Source organism: Pipra filicauda, unplaced genomic scaffold (genome assembly GCF_003945595.2).
Source record: "Pipra filicauda isolate LSUMZ 115617 unplaced genomic scaffold, ASM394559v2 scaffold32_size4067784_pilon, whole genome shotgun sequence".
Lineage (NCBI taxonomy): Eukaryota > Metazoa > Chordata > Aves > Passeriformes > Pipridae > Pipra > Pipra filicauda.
This window is the reverse complement of record NW_024104454.1, coordinates 1,122,263-1,145,760: the sequence shown is the minus strand read 5'-3', so window position 1 is coordinate 1,145,760 and position 23,498 is coordinate 1,122,263. Positions and strand designations below refer to the sequence as shown.

At 38.9% G+C, this 23,498-nt stretch overlaps 1 protein-coding gene across 5 annotated transcripts in view; it reads right to left on the bottom strand.

The window, feature by feature from the left end:
• Positions 1 to 571: 571 nt before the first annotated feature.
• The window catches only part of LDLRAD3 (low density lipoprotein receptor class A domain containing 3), a 122,733-nt gene continuing 99,806 nt past the window's right edge, over positions 572 to 23,498 (bottom strand). For all 5 annotated transcript variants that reach the window (XM_039383923.1, XM_027732658.2, XM_039383921.1 and 2 more), the window contains exons 5-6: positions 7,211 to 7,556; positions 572 to 5,578 (exon numbers count right to left, since the gene is read on the bottom strand). In XM_039383923.1, coding sequence (XP_039239857.1) covers positions 5,314 to 5,578; positions 7,211 to 7,556 — 611 coding nt within the window. In that variant the 3' untranslated portion in view covers positions 572 to 5,313. The remainder of the gene's footprint in view (positions 5,579 to 7,210; positions 7,557 to 23,498) is intronic.

Below are 23,498 nucleotides of genomic sequence, written 5' to 3'. Positions count from 1 at the left end.
TGGAAGAAAAATACATCAACCCAACCTCTCATATAGATGCAAATATTTAGATGCAACATTAGAATCTGTTCTCCTTAGTCTGTTAAAGTAACTTTATAACATAAGGGGTACTTGTTAACAATAGTCCTTTGAGTGACTTTGATAAAAAGAGTGGTTATGATCCAGATGTCAAATGGGCCTGGACTTCATGGGGCTGGACAGTTCCCATGATAGTGGTGGTGCCTGCACCAGCATCTGCCAGGGAAAGAGTCCTGACATGGGACTGCAGCCAGACACGCTGCCTCCAGAGAGCAGCTCAACTTGAATCTGTCTCACACGTCTGACACGTGGACCACAGACCTGGAGATAAACAGAGAGGCTGTGCTGGGAACGTAAGTGGTGGGAAAGTGGCAGGCAGAAGTGAATGCTGAAGGCCCTTCGGCTGTGTTAGTAAATCTGTATACAGCACAAATCTCTGCTGAAGCCTCTGGAGCTTTGCAACAAAGCAGACAACAAAACACAACTGGTTCAGATGCCTTATCATTGGCAGTACAAACAGAACGGCAAAATGAGACATTATGAAATTAAGTGATTTTCATTTGTATAATATATTTTTATACATGCAGGTACATGTGGGTTTCCCACATACCTTCGTTTTAAGAACATATTTAAAACCCACAAAGATTTAACAAAACTTAAAATGGAATGCAAAAGAAGTTGTAAGAAGCCTCACGTAGGAGGCTATAAAACTAAAACAACTGAGGCTTCATGAGGGGACATGCTCACTTGTGAACAGTATTAAAACACCAATTTTATTCAGGAATGCAGAATACATTTTTGAAGATTTCCAGTTTACAAAAGTTTAAGACAAGGTTATGTTTTGACATACAACTTCCCTTAAAGCGTTTAGACAACGTCTCCATTTCAAGTTGACAAAGCCCCTCAAATCAGAAGGAAAAAAAAAAAGGACAAATGAAGGCCACTGTCCTGTACTGGGATACATTAAGGCAGAATCCAGCACAGTATTCAAATTCTTTCTGCAGTCCACATTTTAGTCCATGGGTGTAATATAACCTTGTGTTAATAAAAAAATACTTCAGATCTATTAAGAACTGCAAGAAAAGCCCTTGTCTTACAGACATTATATGCAAAGTAACTTCCAATAAGCAACAGTTAAAGACAGTACTTGTCATCTGATCACCACATTAAAAATACAGCATTAAATTTTTCCTTCATTTATACAATTTTAAATATTCATTAAAAATCAGAATCAGTGTCCCTCCATCCTTTTCATCATTAATAGTTTTTCTTATCTGCTAAAACCACTTGTCTTTCCTAAGATGTCTAAAAAGTAAAGAGCACAAGATTAACAAGCTGCAGCATTAATTAAAATAAGAGTCATCTCTTTCCTCCACTCAGTTTCTAAATCTATCACAAGCCCTATTAGCTGTATCAAAGTGAAGTGGTGTAAATAAAACTGATTTGACTTAAAAAGAAAGTAAGAATGAATGCAGAGTTATTTAAAAATTGCAATGCAGTCAGTATTGTTGTGTATGTCACTGCAGAGAAGAGCCAAGAAAATTATTCACAGGCTCTTTTTTAAGAGCATTACTGTCAGTTTTCCATTTCCAATACCAGAGGTAAATAGTAATTTGCCTAACAAGGAATTTCAGACTACTATCAAGCAGAAACATTAATGGCCTAATTTTAAATACACAGCACTGATTTCAGCAGAGGTTACAGACATTCAAAACTCCTGAAATTTATTTACTTGTTTGTTTTAAATAACCTTATTTCCAACAGGCTAATCCACATTTCTTTATTTACCTCAAGTAGTCATTTCTTCAAATTCTTTTGTTCAAATACATTAACAGCTGTGCCGAGGAGGACTACTCAATAGTGGTCACCATTCAGTACAGATGTGGAAACAGAATTTGGTTCTGGAAGAAAACTTTAATTGATTTTACTTTTGTAAGAATGGGTCTTTGAAATAACATCCACTTGTTTAAATATTAAGTAGAAAAGAAAGCTGTTGGACAACTAACCTCAAACTAAAAGGTTAAGAGCAACTGCAAACAATAGGATGATCAATTCCAATTTTACCCACTATTGAAAAGAAATCCTACCATGTGGTATTGGATGAACATTTAACTTCAGCCTAAATGCTGAAAAGCTACTGATTGTCAATGAAATATTTAATTTAATCAGCAGATTTCCCAAAGATTCCACTGATTAGTGCAGCGTAATGCTGTATCGACACTACTAAAAGTGACATATCATAAACAACTCCTGTATAATACTACAGCAATTTCCAGAGCAACCAGCTAGCAAACCTGTTCTGCAAACCAGAAAACTGGAGTAAGACCAAGCACCCCAAGTTTTAGCATGTCTTTTTGGAGCAAGGTACTGAACTTCTGTCATCCTCAAAGTTCAGTGGTCCCCATGAATAATAATGAAGAGAAAGACAAGATTTGTTGCTCTTTTTGGATCTCTAGACAATGATATGTAACAACACCCAGAAATGTAGTTAAAAGCCTCCCAAATCAACATTCAAACAGAAAGGCACGATCTCCTTTTATAACTTGTGTTCTCAAAAACTAGAAGATTCCTATACAAAGATAAATACTCCCTTAGCTAGAAGGGAAAATGTCACACCATTTAGAATGTTTTTTTCTTTTTTTTTTCTCTGTAAAGTCCAAATGGACTATCTTAATGCAAAAGTTACATGAATATATACAACCTGAAAGAGTATTTTTAATATATATATTTGTACATATATAAAAGTGACTGACACAGAAGGCAGAGAAGCAGGCTATATTCACTCTTTTCCCACTTCTTAGCAATGCAAGGCAATGTTTTTCAAATGCCATAGGGACAAAATATTTGGTTTGAACACACAATGGTGTCTTAGAATACACATGGTGAAATGTAATTCCCCATGGAAGGCTTGTTTGAGGGATACTGGACACAATGATTTAGTTTCATTAATACAGCCTTAGGCACTTTTAAAATAAAAAAGATATCTAATTCCAATGAAACTACTGCAAACTCTTCAATGGCATGTTTTCAAGTCCAATATAAAGTTTTTAGAATTGCAATCGAAGAACATCCAAGGTTAATTCTGATACCTCATTCTGATATAGCTGTCTTACAAAGGCCAAACATAATCTTAATGAAAGGCAAGAGGGACAGCAGGGCCCAGTGGTCACAGGAGACATCCCTACACCTGCCTGTACTATTAACTATTCATGTACCTGAGTTTGATGTACCTGTAAAATAAAGAATAACTGTCTGCTATGTGACAATGACAACAGTCTGCCTACAATGTTGGATGGAGTCATTAATAAGCCAAATCCTGCTTGGTGAAGAGCAGCATAATTAAATGCTTGAGTTCCCAGCAAGGATGAAATCTTACCCAATCTTGTACATTACATTACAAGAACCTAGGAGCAACAACTTCAGCAAGACATCATGACAGGCTGCCATTAATCTGCTTCCAAAGTCAGCCAAGCCCATCAGCATTACAATTCTCCAATACTTCCCCTCACATCATCTCAGTCCTGGTACCTGTGCTTGTAAATCTATCCAGCCCCTGCCTCTTACATAACATGGCAGTAGACCTCAGAACTGGAAATGAGAAAAAAAACCACCAAAAAATTCAAGTGTACATGTGGGAACTGAGACTGAATTTGAACTGTTCCCCTACCTACACTCCAGCTCAAAAATTCTTGGGTTCTGAACATGTAACTTTTGGGCGAAAGAAGTTATCTTAGAAAGATGAGAAGAAGAAAGCAAGAGGTATGGGCAGTCTGCTTCCTTCATTTCCTTGGAACAGCAAAGGCTGCTTAACGGCACGGTTCTTTTGCACAGAAGGAGTGGGAAATGCAGGATAGACCAACACAAATAATTTTTCATGGCAAATTTCCGCCTGGACAAGAGGAAGACACTGCATTGTTTTCTGTATATGGAGCACAAGCACAGCACTGCAGTGACATTTAAACTCATGGCTTCTTCCCTCTTACCACTCTGAATACCCTTACCTCTGAGATGCTTTCACATGGGTGATTTCAATAAGGTGCACTGAAACACACTCAACAGGAGATCATTCCAAGAGTTAGGACAAAAAGACATAAATTATCCTGGTTTTCTGCAGAAGTTAGAATTTCAACCAAATGAACATGAATAATGCAAACTCCATAAAAAATGAGATCATCAAAAATGAAACTTTGACATCTAGAGTTCTTGTGGAGCAGCAGAACTAAACCTATGTGATGCACTACATACATACCTACACATAGTATTACACATGTATATCCATGCATGTACTTACACACACTAAAGACAGGGACAACAAGTCTAACACCTTCCACCACGTGACCTACTTTCAGATATTTTACCGATATAACAAACTAGCCAGTGAACTTAAAGCTTTCTGTGCTGGGTGTTTGCCTCAGACTGGTTTTGGTGTTGAAGATTTAGCTTTAATAATTCAGATGTTTTCTTTGTTTTGTTATTTAGTTGTGGGTTGTTTTTTTTTTTTAAGAGGGAACACATGGAGTAATGTTGTTTTTCCACACAGAAAAAGAAGTCTTGAGCTGTGTTTTTGAGAAGCTTCAGTGCCTCTGTACTCAGCCTTGAAGTCTGACAGATAAACCTTTGTGGTGTTGCTGAGACAACCCATGCAAATCTGGCCTAGATACTAGCATCTGTGAAAAAAACCTTGTTTGCTCAGTTACAGTTGTTGCATCCTTACAAGCTTAAAACTCCTTCATGGTGAGAATGTTCCAGGCCATGAAGAGAGGGGTCAAGTAGGACATCTGCAATTTGAGCACTGCCAGGGGGCTGGCATTGGGCATCAGATCTCCAAGCAGAACGACTGCTTCTCGTGCTTCATTGACCACCAGTTGGCACCAGGCAGTAAGAAGAAACAGCTCACATGTTGACAAGATGGGAGGCAGTTTGAAAACAAGAGTCCTTCTGGCACAGTTCTTGTGTGGAACTTCTGTATATATTATACACATACATATATACATTCATATACAGTAAGCAGTCCAATAAATACATCACATCAGTTCTTTTGACACAGTACTGATGTTTCTCTTATTTGTCTGAACCAGAACCTGCTCACAGAAATATTATGGAGAGTTGATGTGACTCCAGGTTTAGCCCTCTGTACTTGATGAGCCCAAAATGCTGAATTCAAATACTAACTTAGTGTGAATTCAAATCAAGCCATCATTCAGGCACATGTCCCCCTGAAACCTATTAGCCACTGCAGACTAACTCATACAGACACAGTAAAAGCCTTCCTGCCCGTCCCAAATACTGGAGCAGTTACACTTCTCTTTCAGCGACGTGGTTGACCAGAGAATCGCTCTGATCTACTGTCCTCCCAAGAAGAGTTCTGTGGCCATCCATGCTGCCATGGATGTCTCTTGTCCATCCACTGTCGGATGTGCCCAGAGGACTTTCTGCCCTGGGGGTGTCTGTGCTGGCCAAGCTTCCTGTCCGAGATCGGTAAGGAGGAAGATCTGGTTGATTAGGGGATTCAGATTCAGAACAATAAGGTGGTGGAGGAAGGTCAAACCAAGGTGGTCTGCTGTAAGATACACAACAGAGCAAGAAGTTACTGAAAACAGTGGTACAGAAGACAGCACATAGTATTCCAATTATGAAAAAACCAAACAGTATTTCTTAGTTTTTCAGTTATGACACATATGAGGAGATCTCAGACCTGCCTATAGGTAATTTCAAAATATCCACATCGTCCCTGGGAACCCAGGTTTCTGGTCAAGGTGCAACATAACTAATTACATCCTGCTTAACAATCCACACTCTGAGTTAGGACCTCCAACAAAGCTGGCTCAAAGACAGCTGCAAGAGGTAAAAAAATTTTCTGTATAATATTTACACCAGAGAAAGCACTTTGAAAGAAATATCGTAAGTGGTGGATTTACACCTACAGATAATGATGTGAACACAAGACTTAAGCTCCCAGGAAACCTCCATTAAGTGACAGAGATTAATGGCTTAGAGTCTATGAATATATAACAAACTGAATTCTCCACACTGACAAATCACTTTTGCTGTCGTGAGACCACATACAGAGCAACTGCTAAGTAGCCACAGACAAGATGAGTACTGCATTCAGGAAAACTGTTCTGTGGTTCTGATAGCAAACAAATAAAAGGACTGAAGGGTTGAGCAGATTGATAACAGGTCCTGGGAGCAATTAGCTCTGAAATTGCTGATGGTTTGTATCAGCTCAGGTGAGAAATGATTACAAGCTGGACAGCTGCTCATTTAGTTGTCCTTACTAATGAAAAGAAATAATTATTATGAAAGTCAACATTAAGACAAGAGTTCTGCAGCCAAAGGCAACAGAGAATAGGAATGTAAATTTATTATTCTTAGATCCCACAGTTCATACTAAAAAATACCAACGTGGTGATAGTGAACAATCTGGATCATTAAAGTTTGTACCATACCCTTTTTATGCAGGGAGGATGTCAGTCTAGGATTTTTGTTGGGAAAGACTTTACAGACAGAGATTAAAATGAGGGTTAATTCCCTACAAATAAAACCAGTGTCATAACTACAACAACATCAAAAACATCATAAGCCAAACCACACCCACCCACCAAACTTCAAAGCACTTTCAGCTATTTAAAATAAGAACAGTGCTTTACATTTCAGAGTCCCGTTCTTTTCTTCTGTTGGTAAAGTAGTGCAGAGCAGAAGAATGATATAATTTCTTTATAGAGGAATTGAAGAACGCTCTCACTCTTATATACTTACCGTATATGAACAGGATTGGTTTTTTTTTAATGCTATGACCTGTAACATAGCTGTTTTTTTAGCAGAACTCCAAATTCAGTTTTCATGTTTTGACTCCAGACTAGTACAGGATATCAATACTAGACAAGTGATACATTCTTTTGCATTTTCCTACCATCCTCAAAATCTCTACTACCAACAACATGTGCTGAGAACCTGATTTAAAGTTTGCCTCAAATCCCTTCAATATCAGTAACAGTAAAAGGACCTGAGGACCATGAATTTTTCAGATACAGGAGGAGCTCAAATTTACCCTGAAATTTCACCCTATGCATGCAGCAGAAGTGCAACACCAGAATTCTGTCAAAAGCAGTAATAAGAACAAGTGGGGAGCAGCATCACAGCTTAACAGAGCTGTAACCACCAGTGTGAAACAGTTACCTCCTGTACATACCTTTGGTCGAGCACAGCCTCCGAGTAGGATGGCGGGGAGTCCAGGTCCACAGGCCTGTGGTAGGCCTGGTTGGACATGTACTGTATCCCGTTGTTGACGTTGTAGGTGACGCTGCAGTGGTGCGGGTGATCCAGGACCACCAGCCGGGACAGAAGCACAGGGTGCTGCAGGCGATGCACCGGCAGCGTCATGAGATTGTTGCGCTTCCGCTGGTGGTGCAGGACCAAGGCAAGAAAGGCCACCACGAGTACAAAAATGACAGAGCTACCAATGATGGCATAGGTAATACTAGGGTAGTAAAGCAGTTGGTTTTCTGAGGTCACGTAGTCTTGGCCGCTGCCTGCCTCTGTAAGACAAAAGGAAAAGGAAGCCTCAGATTTGTTTCAATATAAAACTGCTTTTGACCTGTGCTGTGTTTCCTGCTAACACACTGTGCAACAAAAACAGGTTTTCCTCTTTTGTCTGGATTGTGAAAGATTGGATTATTAAAAGCACATGCATGCAAATAGGAGACTGGCTGGCTGTCCCTCAGTCCATCCTCATTCACAGTAAGTGCCAGCACGTAAACTAATAGGCAGAGACAAACTGAGAAAGAGAAAAATGCACACCATAGCAGGAAGTATGCGCGCTATTGTGGGAGCATCTCCCCATCCCTACCTATCAGTCATTAACTTTTGTTTCCAGAGGTGAGAAACCCTGTTCAAGCCATAACCACAGTACCTCAGCTGCACCTGACAAACCACATTAGAATCAGAGATGCAGAAGGCCTGATATCCACTTTTTTTACTTTACATTCCCATGACACCATTTCAGCCCCATGTTCACAAGGTCATGCAGCCTTTGAGTAAGATTTTCTTTTTTGGGCAAAAATTTCCGTTTCTGTGCAGGCTGTAATTCCTTATGGACTCAAACAGGCTATTCTGACATTCCTCGACCTCAAGAAAAACGAGAGGCCGAGTAAAAAGCAAACCAACCCAACCCAACCCAAAATCCACACAATTACAAGAGCATGATCCATCCAAATTCTTAATTTCCTACTGCAGAAGGCTGGGACGGTAAATCTTGATTTTCCTTTCTTTTCTCTATCAACCAAAACTGCTTTTTCGTCATTTAGAATTGCAAAAGAGTCACTAATACATTTCTCTAGCAACAGAATAATGAAATAAATATTGACTGTGTCCAGCATAATAGAAGAGCTTTCCTCAAGCACCCATTGTTCAGAGGTATCTCTCTCAATATTTGATTTTGGTAGTTCACTTCCATGGTTAAACAAATCACAATTTCCAGCATCACTAAAAATAACTTCCACATTAGTTAACAAGATAATACAACATAAAATGGCAAATCCTTTAAACATATCTATTTTAAAGCATAGATATTTAGACACTGGAACAGGTTGCCCAGAGAAGCTATGGATGGCCCATCCCTGGAAGGGTTCATCCAAAGCCAGTTTAGATGGGGCTTTGAGCAATTTAGTTCAGTGGAAGGTGTCCCTGCCCATGACAGAGGGTTGGAACAGGATGATCTTAAGGTCCGTTCCAATTCAAACCATTCTATGATTCTGTGATTATTGATCCTGCTACCAACTATGAAAACTAGCACTCAAATAGATGTGTTTTACTGATGATGCCACTATAACCATAGACCAAAGCTCTGCAGGACAGCTGCAAGCCACAGACTTTGATTGATACCTAGTGTAACACCTCAGGGAGGATCCTTACTAAATTTATTTCTCCATGCAACTGTGCTGGAGAGAAAGCAGAAATCACTGTTACTAGTCAACAGTAGGTCTCTGGCTCACTCAGCAAAGTGAACAAAGTCTGCATGAAGAATGTAAATCAAAGCAGAAGGGAGGAAGGGAATTGACATGCATTAGTAATTTTAATTACAGCTCATCACATATGACTGTGCCTCTTTTAATACACCCTTAAATTCAACAGCTGAGAAACGAATTCAGGTCACGTATCACAGACAAGGGCCAGCACAGGGAGTATAATGACAAGCAGATCATTTTTATGCAAACATCAACAAGTTTATTTGCAAGGGCTGATCCATGGATGAATACCACTACCTGCAGTCTTTAGTGCAAGGAAGGTAAATATACTATGACATCCCAGTAAAACACCACAAGGCTCCCATTCATCTTGGCTCACTGTTTACAGTGCACTGGCATAAGACTGAAACCAGTATGCCTTTGCAGACTTGATGAGATCTAATCAGTTACCATGGGATCATTCTGCAACACAGTCCCTTCCCTTTATAATCTCCATCTTATTAAAAGGGAAGAAAAATGAGAGAAGTATGTAAACTTGTAAACTTCTTTTCTAAACTTTAAAGGTTATCCACCTGTTCAGGATAGTATCTTCTAGGTCCTGCACCAAACAATTCCATAAATCCAAACGGATTAACCAGACTGCTGAAGAAGTACTTTGTCAAAAGTCAGATGGGATCTGATGACCAGCTTTAGGACAGTGTGAAAGACATCTCTTTTATCTGGTTTTACAGTCCTTTTCATACAACAACCACACATATATTGTGCAGAGATCTGGGGTAAATTTGCAGTTAACGTGCTGGTTTGGAGATTGGGATTACCGTGGCTAATGAAACATCATTTATTTACCAGTAACTATTATTGTTCAGGTTTTTAGATCCATTCCTTGTATTCCCATTTAGTTCACTGTCTCTCTGAAAACAAGAACAACCTAAGGGCACGCCTACGGATCTGTGTGGAAATCGATGAACCAGAAGCAGAGCCATGAAGGTGCTGTTTTGAATAGTGCTGCCTGGTGCACTCTTTGAACCGACCAACAGCAATAATGCATTTGGGATTGGAATTAGTATCTCTACCAGTCCAGCCAATTCTATCCCATGCGATTTTAACATGAAGCTGCACCGAGGAGTACTGAGATTCTTCCTGTGAAGAATCTAGTTTATCTGCTAAGTGCTCCTTCTTGTGGCCCCAGGCAGTGTTGAGTATTTGCACAGAGAAACTCTCCCCATTCAAAGAATCCAGCTCCCTAAACATGGATAGTCTCTAAAACTTTACAGGAATAGATCATATCAAAGATGGAGTTCTACCTAGAGAGACTCAGCTATCATTGAAACAGTCTTATTCCACCACAATAACGACCTTATGATAGGTGGGACTTCTGGTCCAAGAAGACATAATCTTATGCTCCCTTAGCAAACTATGCTTACAAGTATGGTAAGCATACTTGCAAGCTTCTGCTCTGGTATAGCTTATACTACAAAAGACCAACCTCTTTTCTAGCAAAGTCAGTAAATCCAAACCTGCAAAAGATGAAAGTAAAATTACCTGAGCCTATCAGCACTGCTTGGCTTGTAGCCCTGGAGAGGGCACTGTCCACTCAGAGGCAAAGAAATGAACTGTCCTTAACAGTCTTCCAAAGTAATGCTCTCACAAGAAAACTGCTCTGTGGCACAGCTAAAACAGAAGTAGCAGAACTATGAGGCAGTTTTGCATACAAGAGGCTTTTACATCACATTTTTGCTTCATCTTACTAAAGATCTGATCATGTTGAAATAAATAACTTCTTACAGCTCCATGGTAACGTTCTGGTTTTTTGTAGAGCCTGGTAAATATACAGACGTGTGTAAGGGAATGAGGGGTACTGAGCTGAGACTGCCTGAGGAACCTCTATCCATTTTATGCACACTGTATAGGGAGAAAGTGAGATACAGAAAACACCTTAAAACTTTCAGCTGGACATGCACGACTAAAGGAAACAAAAGCCATGACTCTTTAGCTCTGCTCTAGTAACTTTCAGCAAATGTTTACATGTGACAGAAGTAACTGAACTGAATTTCTTGATAATTCAGCTATCCTCTCCCAGCAGGCAGGTTTAAAAAGTTCCATCTGCTGTGCTACTAAGTGCAAAATTCACAAAAAAGGTGAGTGGGCAAGCGAATTTAATTTAAATTCATGCAGTATTTATTCTTTCATGCTTCCCTCCCCCCCTTAAGAAGATCTGTTTTCTAATTGTGCCACATATAAACAGTTTATCAATGCCACTTATGCCTATTAAATCCTAGTATCCAGGAAATGCTGAATTCACAGATTAGAGATTTTTGGAGTGTAAAAAGCTTTGTGAATAATTTAAGAAAAGACTGATAAAGGAAATGTAACGGGCTGTGCTCAGAGTGCTATTTTATTGACTGTGAACAAATCTGCTGTCTCAAAGTTTAATAAAAGACCTGAGAGTAACTGCATTAAGTCTACCAGACACAGGGATGAGAGGCTATTATTTTATCTTTCACAATCCTCTGCTCAAGCCTGGCTTTTCACAGTTCACTGGAGAAAAAGCTTTTGAAATACATAATCTGAGCAGACATCTGTAGCCTTAATGAGCACGAGTCACGGTCCATCTCCAACAAAGATGCTACTGTAACAACACATTTAAATTCCAACCGGTAAAGTGCAGAGCTGCAGCTTGGAAGGGTAAAGACAACAAAAATCAAATACAGACCAGGCAGAGCCTCCGCACATTATTTACTTTTTGTGCCTGGGGTTCCTAGGGCATCCTAGGTCTCCCAAAACTCTTATATTTCTCATCATTGACCATTTTATGTCCCACTAAAACAAGTCTTACACAGATTTTGTGCACTGAACTCTCAGAATGCTCTTTATTCTAATGATGTCCTTTCTAATCCAGTTATGTTTTTTCCCCATTGCCCTTCTCAATTACAAACAAGATCCATCTCAGACAACACAGAACCTTGACTTCATGAAGTTTCATGCTAGGTTACCATTGTTCCCCTTCCAAAGAAGCTTCACAGTTCCTTTAGACACCAGAGACAAGGATTTGTTTTCAACTGCATTCCAAGTGTGTTTTTGCTCTGCTTTGGCTTTCTCTGTTTCAGGCACGGAAGAGAGATTCACTAATAGAGGTGTTACACATACTGAAGAGACCTTATCTATGGGAATTGGCCAAAGGAATACAATATGAATTCATCTTTGCTTACCAGGTACTTGGTAAATGGATAAAATTTAAAGCAGCAGGATGAAGTTCTTTCCAGGTATGCCTATAATGGCAGTGGCTTCACATCTGGACAACGTGTATCTGCACAGATGTCCTGTCTTGAAATACCCTGTTTAACTCTCTGCTAATTATGAGTGCCCCTAATACCCACAGACCAGAACCACAGCAATCAGAACAGTCTTTGATCTAAGAAGTTGAAGCAAAGCATGGATCTATTGCCAGTTTTTGAAGTCACCCCTCAGGTCATTTTCTCCACATCTGCCTGGCTCTTTGCCCTGCTATCCCCACCTGAAAACTAGACAGTGATGTTCCTGGATTCTCAGGATATTCTCCCAAGCTCTTTTGTACTGACAAGAACTACATTTTCCTCAAAAATCTAAGTGTTTCAAATCTTAATCAGAAGTCTAAATACCAGTGGGTGCTCTGTCTTTGCCTATTCTTTCAGATGACTGAAAATATAGTCATGACCTTGCCTGCATAAATAGAGTAGGACATCTTCATATGGAGAACTTGTTACCCACACATGTATATAATTTTTAAAAAATCACAATTGGTATTAGTGTAACAACTCGAGCTTTAAGCAATGAAACAGGATTTCTCTGTATAATGCACTTTTAGAGGCTCTGAGCAAGATGATGGCCATTGTTCCCAAGAATGCAAAGCTAAGCTAAGACTTGGAACTATATATAGTTATAAGTCTATACAAGTAGCCAGCGAGATAAAACTCAGGACAGTATTAGTCAGCAGAATTAGAAGCAGTGTTAGCATGTCTCATTCAGCGCATCAGAACGAGTGCATTACCCGTGCCTTCCTCCCCACACTTAAGCCCCTCATCCTGACCATGCGCCACAAGAGCTGCGCTTTCAAGTCTTTGCAGCTGCTCCAAAAGAGCAGCTGAGTCAGCCTGAAGATCAAGAGCCTCACCTCTCACATGCCATCCTTTTTTATCTTCTGCAGGGTAGGATAATTACTCCATGCACTTCACACACACACACAAAGAAAAGGAAAGCAGCAAACTGAGCAAATATGCAGAGACCTAAGAAATACTTAGCAGTAGTCATGGCAACTAAAGTTCTTAAATTAACTTGGCAGCAATGTAAAAACCTGCAAAGCCAAAATCTGCCATAAAGCACAGAAACAAAAGGTCCGGGCTTGGCAGCTGGATGGAGCCCAAGGAGGAAATTAAAGTATTACTCAAACGTAATTCAGGACCACTCCAGCATTGATCTGTGCAGCATTTACTGGATATGTGATAGCCCAAAAGAACAGTGGTGTACTTCAATTAATTCACAGCCAAACACTAGGCCCCAGAGCAGAGGCAGAACATAAAAAGGAAGGACCTTCTCATAATAAAGTCTTCTTCTCTAAATAGAGAGGTTCGGTTATTTCTTTTTTTCTCCTCTTTCTCCTTTGTAAACGGAGGGTCACCATCAAGGACCCTGCCATGAAGTTAGTTACTATACACTTCTCGTAACATTTTATGACAGGAAGATGCCACTCAGGAAGAGCCTGGTGCCCTGAAAGTTCTAGGGGCTTCCACTACTATTGGCCTCTTCCCAGCAACTACATCAAACCCGCTCTGCAGAATGAAAATCTCAAGTTGCAGCCATTAAAAGGCTCTTTGGTAGACCAAGCTTATAAAATAAATCAAGAATGTGCTTCAAAGAAAGAAAAACAGTATTACCTTCACAGCATTAACATGCTCTTGGTGCTCTTGCCAAGATGTATGACAACTACACACCTCCCAGACTCTAGCCCCAATTCAAGCTGGAGATAACAGCCGCTGATCTTGTACCATAGCCTGCTCCTTCCCCCTAAACTCCCAAGAGAAATTGCAGTCTCACCTTGTTCCACTCATAAACAGTATAAACTGCATAAAACGTCCAGGCTTTGGTGGCCGTGTGATCCACTGCATGCCATTAATGACTAGTATAGGATAGTCTTGAAAGTTAAAACAAAATAATGTTTTAATGGAAAAGTTAACTGAACTGTGAAATTCAACCAGCAAGACCCAAACATATTCAGTTAGTCTCCAATATTTAAATAGTAATGGTCATAAACTAAAGCACAAGAAGTTCGACCTCAACATGAGGAAAAACTTCTTTATGTTGAGGGTGGCAGAGCACTGGAACAGGTTGCCCAGGGAGTTTGTGCAGTCTCCCTCTCTGGAGACATTCAAAACCCATCTGAACACATTTCTTTGTCACCTGCTCTAGGTGACCCTGCCTTGGACTAGATGATCTCCAGAGGTCCCTTCCAAACCTAACAATTTTGTGACTCTGTAATATCAGCTTTATCTTCACTTCTTTAACTAATGGCATACCAAGTATATTTTCTGCACTGGCACATTTATGTGCAAGTGCACCGTCCTGTCTTCTGCAAAGGTTAATTGGAGCTCTGAGGTAGGTAAGAGCCTGGACGTTGTATCTGCTCCCTGCCAGCATAGAAGCATGCTCTACTTTCAAGTCAAAAGTATGAAGGAAAACAGAATTTTCAAAGGCCATGAGCGCCTTTGCTTTTCCTATTCCAGTCTGAGCGTTTGGAATCCAAGTTTCCACGGCATACTCCACTAACATTCCTTAGAATCATTTGAATATCTGGGAGGCAGAGAAACCCAACAAATCAAACCAAAAAGTAAACTAATTAAAATGAAAATCAGCGGATGAAATGCTTGTGTTTTTATCATCTATCAACCCTGAAACTAAGTTACACATTGCAAAACTGTTACCAGTTTACCTTGAGTGATCTACATGCCTGAAAAAATGCACGTTATTTCAATGGAAAAAGCTGAATGTGGGATGCTGTACAGGACAGACAGTTGAAATTCATTTTTATAGCATTATTCTGGAGGCTGGTAAGAAGAGACACATACTCAGCTAGAACGTGCACATTAACTTTTTACTGGATGCCGATCAGCGCTATGGACAGCTTGTGCACAAGAATAATAATAAGGCTTGAAGAGATGCAGTGCAGGGTTTATGGAGCCTGCAGAGTCAGGTATACTTGGCAAGAAATACTGTTTAACTGTGATTGAGATATACTACAGTGTAAGTTTATAATTAGTTTGTATTTTAATGGCTCTGATTTTTGAAAAAGTGCTAGTACAAAGTCCTTGCCCTGTAGTATATTACTATTACCAATCCTACTTTTTTTCTAGAATTGTGAAGAAGAGATGTTGTCTGATACACAGTACACATAGCTTTACTTGTTCAAGATAGTGTACTAACAATTTAAAAACCATGAGCAGGTTCTGATCTTGAATAAAAAAAGAATCAAAACAGCAGAGACAGACAAGACCTGTTGGGTCACATAATCCCCTTCCTAGGGTCACATTTCACATCATCCATTCATACCTACTCAATGCCCCTTCAATGACGGCTTTTAGGAGAAGAAATAGAAGAAACCAGTAGCAACTCCACTCCAGCAAGAGCCTGTAGGCTACCCCCTGGCTCTAGGAAGCAAAAGGAGATGGGAGTGGATTTGAGTGGATTTGGGTAGATGTTCAGTCCAAACCAAGATGGAGCACAATACTTGGTTGCACCAGAGAAAGCATCTGTGCAGTTACATCATGAGATGCTTTGCTTATTATTCTGACTTTGCAGTACCATTGTTTGACATATAAACTAATGTTTCCTTCCAGCTGCAAGCTGTATAAACTCAAGAGTAAACAGCAAGAAAGTCTCACCAAACAGTGGCCTCAGCAGCTTCACTGTGTTCAGGTTATACCTTCAGGGAGGTCTTAACAGACATTGTACTTGGTTGTAAATCAAACTCTAAATCTTTAACATTATATATATATATATATATATATATATATATATAAAGCGTAAAACACAAAAGTAGAGAAGACAGCACTTGGTTGTGAAAGTAACTATTGCACAGCCCCATTTGGCCTTCCTGTTCACAAGACACAGACTGTCTAATGCCAGAGAAAGAGAAGGGGAAGGAAAAACAGAGAAGTAAATGAAGCCAAGAGAAGAAAAAGAAAAAAAGCTGCATCTGAAATGTAGTGTACATAAGCAGGACACTAACAAGCATCTGGAAGGCATTAACACCAGGAAAAAGATAAACTTGTGCTTTTCATCCTCTGATAAAAATCTCACTTGATCAGAAAATATGACACTGAAAATATTAAGTGGGTGGGAAAGATTCAAAGGCTGTGGCTGCCAGTGGTTCATTAGAAAATGGAAAGCTTTTCAGGGGAGTCCAAAAGATTCTGGTCTGGATCTGATACTATTCAGTAACTATCTGAATGACAGAGAATGCTTATTCAGCTCGCTGTTAGGCAACATATGAACCCTGCTAGACAGGATCAAAATTAAAAATTACTTGAAAATAGCAGAGATGGTCAGGATCACAGGTATTCTGGTCTCAGCAGAACATAGCATGTTAACTGGCAGTGAAAAATACAACCCCAACAGTATCCAGCTATAGCAAGGTGTCTGCTCAAGTATTTATCCAGCCTGGGACATCACACTTAGAAAAAAAAGCAAATATGAATCAGAGCTTGGTGGAGAACAACATGAATTATCAGATGTCCATAAGACACTAACTACCAAGAAGGGTTTTAAGAATGAGGTTTGTTTAGGCCTCAGAAAGAAAACATTGCAAAGAAGCTTTTAGTATTTTTAAATACAGAAGTTTGAAATGACAATCAAAACAAGACCTGCTCTAACAATAGAAACACAGGGCTTTTGAGCACTGCAGGGAAGTGTCCCAAATTACTAACATGAAGATCACAGCTTCACTTCATACATCTAATTAATTAGAGCTGCTACCTTTGTCTGTGAATAAACAGTAGTAGCACCACATCCCTCCATGCCCTTAGATTTCCAGTCACCCTGACCACCCCGATGGTTTTATCATAGGGACCCTTTACGTCCTCAGGAGAGTTTCCCAAAGTTTTTCCGAAGAATATAAAAAATCCTACAAATTTTAAGTATCTACAATCCAGGTTAAGTCTGAAGTTCTTACCCCCTAAAGGCAAAGCACCACAACAACTTGCTATCCCCCCACGTGTAGCTCTGGTATCAGATGCAACTTGCTAAGTGGCAAGGAGAATGAAGCACTGGAACAGATCCTCTTGAGCTAACAATGGTCTAGACGTCTCTTTGGAAGTACCCCGAGACATCTGATAGTCCTGAATGTATATACTGCCCTATAGTCAAAAAGAAATAACACTACTTTAATCCCTACTAATCAAATAACCCCAAACACCACATAAACCCCAAATTTGGCTTCACCAAGCCTGTCTTCAGATAAACAGGAAAAAAGACCAAAAACACTCTCTAATAACAAGAATGGAGCTCCTCCTTTAAAGAATCTTATCTTACTTTTAGTATGATCCCATTCTCCTGCTAAGTTCAGTAGGAGTTCATACTTCATTGACAAATCTATAAATTCTATAAGCATTAGAAGCTAACCGTGCATTCATATAGGAAGAAGGAGTTCATCTTCTCTAATGTGTAGAGGACACTTGGATAGCTTTCCTCTGTGGATGGACTCTGCATAACATTTCAGATGTAAATCAAGATGTTATAGTACTTGGGACTTTATCCAGAACCTTCATTCCTCTTTTTGAAATAGGCATTATAAAAATTTTGGTTTCACTTCAGCAAGTTTTCATATAAATAAATTAAGCAAAAAATATCTTTAATTACAGAATGAAGAAAATTGCTGCACTTGATGAAAGGTTGTTTATTCCACAGACAAATGCAGCCTAATGAATGTGAGAGTGCCAGATTTTCTTCTTGTTGAAGACGGAGTCTTGTTTTTTGTTTCCAGAGAGATTGTGGAAACATTTATTTTCCCTTTGACCCTGGCTGACTGACTGAACTAGTCATACTGAATTGTGCAATTCTTGACATGAAAAGCATGTGTACAATGAAAGAAAGAAAAACGTATTTTAAAATTTTTATTAAGAGGCAGGAAACATAATTATTAATCACTATGTCAAAATAATTATTGTATGCAAGGACAAATGAAGAGATTTTTGGTGGCATACTTATAGTTCTCATTCTGCACGAAAAGACTTGAGGCAAATAATAATGATTAGTACAGCTTAGCATAGTTTAAAAGGCACTGAATTAGCTAATGTGTCACATGAAAATGAACCTTTATTGACAGAAGCTTCATCTAATGTATAGCAGTGGTAAAGAAGGTTAATAGAAAACTGGCTTATCATAAGCAAAGGATATTAATCGTATCATTGCATGATTCTACAAAACCCCGATGAAACCATGTTTGAACACTGGCATTCTATTCTGTCCAGCTTATTTGAAGACAGAATTAGGTTGATGAGAGAACAGCATGAGAAACAAAGATGATGCATGGGGGAAACAGGATTTAAATATCAATGGAAAAAAAAGTATGATTTGTTTAGTCCTGAGAAAAGATTATTAAGAGGAGATATGATTGAAGTATTTATAATAGCCATGGGTTATAAAAAATAAGCTCAGTGACTAATTTTTAGATTACCGGGCAGATCAGAAACTAAAGGCTAAAGGCAATAAGGGTAAAAGGGAATAGATGCAGGACAAATTTACTGAAACATTTCTCAGCAAGAAGAGAAAATAGGTAAAATGATGTTCCATGAGTACATTTAAACAAAAGATGTGTGACTGTATAGAGTATGTGGTGGAGAAAAGCTTCTAGGGAGCATCATTTGTAATAGCTGAGACATGTTTCCATTCACACACCCAAGACCATCTGCAACAATTTTAGAAATCATTCTTAAAGCAAAAGAGGTCAATAGTTTACCCAATTTGAAACAAATTGAAGGAAGAAACAAAACCATATACTACCACTCCTTCATAGTACAAATACAAATGACTAAATATACTAATTCTTTCATAGCGTTATTCCTTCAAGTATTTACAGACAAATCACATAAATGTTACAGTAATTCAACAAGATAGGTAAATCTCTTCCATACCTAAAAAAGCAAGGTTTACATTAATAAAACAATTCACCTAAAGTTGCAGAGCTAAAAACTGTCATCTAGGCTCAGAAATTGGGAGTTCTCGGCTTCCATCAGCCAGACCCTCCATCAGCTCTCCACATGCACGCACACACACACACTTTAATGAATTATTTACTTTTTCTTTACTATCAAAGAGGCGGTAGCTTTATTGTTTTACTCTTAAGGTGCACTTAATTATCCCTGAGCAACTCAGTACTGTCCTCCCCAGCACTCTGTGGTATTTTAACAAGCCATCTACAGTGTTCACATATTAAAGATGGAGACTGACTTAATGAGCTTATGTCTCAGTGTAAAAACTTGACTAAACACAAATTAGGAAAGAAAATTGAAAAAAAAGGACCAAATCACACTGGATTCTAGACTAAGTGGAACACAGCAAATATCTAGAAAATATCAAATGAAACCCAAACCAAACCACAGACACGCACTCGATCCTCATGACTCTTTGCTCCCTTTACAAACTATTTTTCTTTAATTTTTCAGCTAATTTTGTTTCCATAGATAAAGACCCCATAAAAAAAGACCTTTGGATTCTAAAGGCCTGACTCTGATCTTAACATCGCTGTATACAGCCGTCACTCTTGCCTTGTGCTTGATGTCTTCTCTGCCTCATGCTCACCTATGCAACTCTACATCTTTCTCTTTGAACATTTTAAATACACAAACAATAAATGGTGCAATTTGCTGTCACTGGGCTTTTCACAGAAGTTTCACAAGCTGTAAAATTGGAACATAATGGTTACCTGTGACTCAAAGTGACAGATGACCTAGGAGACCTTTACCTAGGAAAAACAGATTCTAAAATGCAATTTTCTCACTCTGGGGTGTAACTACCCTGCCTTGGGAGTGTCACAGCACTTTTGAAGAGATTAAAACAAAGAGCAGTCTCCATAACTGAGCCAGCTAAAAGTGTCATTAAATACAATTGCTTCCCTGTGCTTCCCTTCCCCAAACAGTCTCATGCATATTCATCACTGTAATTACAGCAGTAGAAACCTCCGTGACTAATTATGCCATGCTTCTCATCTTCTATATGCCTGGAATTTTTTACATAATTACTGCTGAAATTAATTGCAAGTTAGTTAATTTTGCACTTTGTCCTTTTAAGCTTAATTGAAAATTAAAATTTTTCCAACCAAGTCATTCTTGAAAGCATGGTGCTTTTACCTCAGATGGTGCCATAACCAAAATGTTCATTTAATGGCTTTTAGTAATAGAGCATAGAGGAGTACTGTAAATTTTATAATTTAAAACAAGAGCACTGCCCTAATACATATTTACTACATGCTTGTTAGTTGTACACTCTTCAAAGAATATTCAACCTGCTCACTGAGACACAGGTTACTCTATCAGTCCCAGTTGGCTTCGGTCAAGCTCAAACTGGGAATTTTCTCTGACTGTGATTCAAGCATTGTGCCTAATATTTCAAGGGTAGCTAATGATTTGGGGCGTCCAGTCCTACAACGGATTTTGAAAAAAGTAACAAACATTTCCTCCCTTAAGAGGCAGGGAAAGAGGAAGAATCAAATAGGAAAGCCAAAGTTTGACTTGGTCTAGAAAAATAATTGCCTGAAAATATTTGATTTAGCCCAGGAGCACACAGTCTACTCATTTTCTAGGGCAGTCCCTGTAGTCAATGGTGCACATGGTGATTTATTGATTTGGAGGTGCCTTTAATAAAAGACACTGTACAAAGCAAAATCTTGCTGTCTACTACAAACCAGCTAAATCCCATGCTGTGACAGTAGATGCAAGATGTAGAACCCCTAGATGGGGGTCCCAGCAATTTCCAGAACACAACTGGTACTCAAACAGGATCAGTAACACACCTCAGCAAACCAGAGGACATTTCAGAGGCCGACACCATATAGCTCCATGTAAATCAATCCACTATTAAGGTTATTTTCATTTAAACTTATGTCCTTAGTACCTTATAATAGTGGCAATATTAGCTTTTTGACCTATTAAAATAATTCATTACTGTTTCAAACAAAACAAAGTCTGTATTTCAAATACCTTTTCTATCTTAACTTCAAAGGTTCAATCTTGTTGGGTTTAATGAAATTTTATTGTTTTCATCTGTCAAGAAATCTAATCAGTTAGTAGATTTTTGGAAGGACAAGAGTAGTTTGGTAACAGGGCAGTTGTTCTTTACTCCTCCAGGCTCTATAAGTCACTTACCTAACTCAAAAGGTAAATTTTCTCTTATAATCTTTCAAGGCTTCACCACAAGAACCAGAGAGAGTGAGCAGAAACAATGCAAGGTGGACAGTTTAAAGCCTGACTCATTCAGAAAGCAAGTTCCTCTCAAAAGTATGTCTTTTATTTAGCAACCTCTCCATAAAGGGAATAAACAAAAAGGGAATAAAGGGAATAAACTACATAAAGGGAATAAACCAAGTTTATAAATTCTGCAAAAATTCCTTTTGCTTCAACAGGTCAAAAGATCTGTCCACAATAAATCTGTCACAAAGATCCCCAGTGCAGGCTATTCTGTCAGGAAGGGAATCATTACTGCTACCTTGCCTTCCACTTATCTAGAGTGAACACTGATGTCCTCAAAGAGCAATAGGCTGAAAAGGAACACCTCAGGCATGTCAACAAATGAGACCTTCCAAAAGACTGGTAGGACCAACTACATCTGGAATATCTACAGAGTATTTCAAAATCTTATTGCAGTAAAAATCAGATCCCAGACACTTAATCTTGTCATTCGTGTTGGAAAGTGCTTATTAGAGCACATGACAATAGTGCTAAAGGCTTGAGCAACACAAAGCAGGGCACAGGGTTAAAGCTGTCTTGGACCACAGCTACAGAAAGAGACAGAAAGGGACTTCCTATCATCAAATCAGGAGGAAGTCACGAGAGTAGGTATTATAAGGAAAGTGTGAACTTAATAGCCAAAACCACTGAGTGAAGAGCACATGATGAGTTCCCAAGGTGGATGGGGAGTAATTAAAAAGGTCATCAAAAAGAAAAAGCATTGAAAATCAAGAACTCAAGAATGCCAAAAAAGCTCTTTCAGCAAGTGTTCTAAAGACCTATGAGTAGTGATCCCTTGCCAGCAAAGCAAATGAATACAGTATTTGTTCTGTCTCAGTAGACTAAGAGCTGCTGAACCTGGAAGCCACGTGTATATTATTAACTAGGAGTTTCTGAACAAACTAGACTGGTACATTGGCAGAGAGCAATGACTTCTGTTTTACAGATAATTTGCAACTCAATGGGGAAAATCCCTACTTGTTTATCATGTCCAATTTGAAAGTGAAGCAAAAAATAAATTCAGTTGCATACTTTTATAGACTGACTATAGTTAAATACTTCTACCTTTACAAAAAATTGCAAAGCTTTTGTAAACAAGTCTAAAATTTTCTAAACCAAACAAATTTTTTTCCTTCATTCCACTAATGGCTAGCAGTAGTGTTACACAGATGTATACAAAAAAATACAAGGAATGGTTTGGTGTGAAATTCATTAATTTTTTCATACTCTGCATCTTTATCTGATGGAAGTCTTCTATGCTCTAATTCATAACTCGGAAAACACATGCTACAAAAATGTCATGCTACCGCAGACGTCCTATGGATCTCTCCATGTATACCTACATAGTACACGAAGAAACATTTCTAAAACCTAAAAAAAAAAGAAAAAAAACCCCCCCAAAAAAAGAAGAAAAATCAGATTCTCTCAGTCTTGCGAATGTTGACAGTCATTTATCTGAACTACCCCACCACAATATTTCTGCTTTAATTAAACATCAAATCAGTCAAGTAGGCATGCAGATTTAATTACTGCTGGGGTTTAAAATTAGCTTATTTCCACTTGAAACCAGTGAAGGTTAGCAGGATGACCTCAGTATAATGGAAAATCTTCAGTCTGCAAGATGCTGGACAAGAATTTGTCTCTTATGGGACACTTTAAATATCATTCTCGCTAATACAATGCTCACAAAGAAGTACTGGTTTAACAAGTTTAACCCAAACATACCTGAGGTCTACGGCAACTGAATATTTGATGGAAATAAATCAATCTGTTTTAGGGAAATAGCCTATTCAGCCTCAACTTTGTCAGCTCAGTGAGAGTGGACCTGACGTAGAAGTCCACAAAGATCTTCATGTTTGATTGATATTTTTCTCCTCTGACTCATCATTGTCACTAACCATTTCATTCAGCCACCCTGGTACAGGAGCCAGGGGTCTGGTCACTTGAAGTGAAGTGGTCAGAGCTCTCACAGAGGATGATGGATGGTACAGGAAAGGGGAAAGAAAAAGGGAAAGAGGAAACTTAGGAAACAACTTTGGGACAG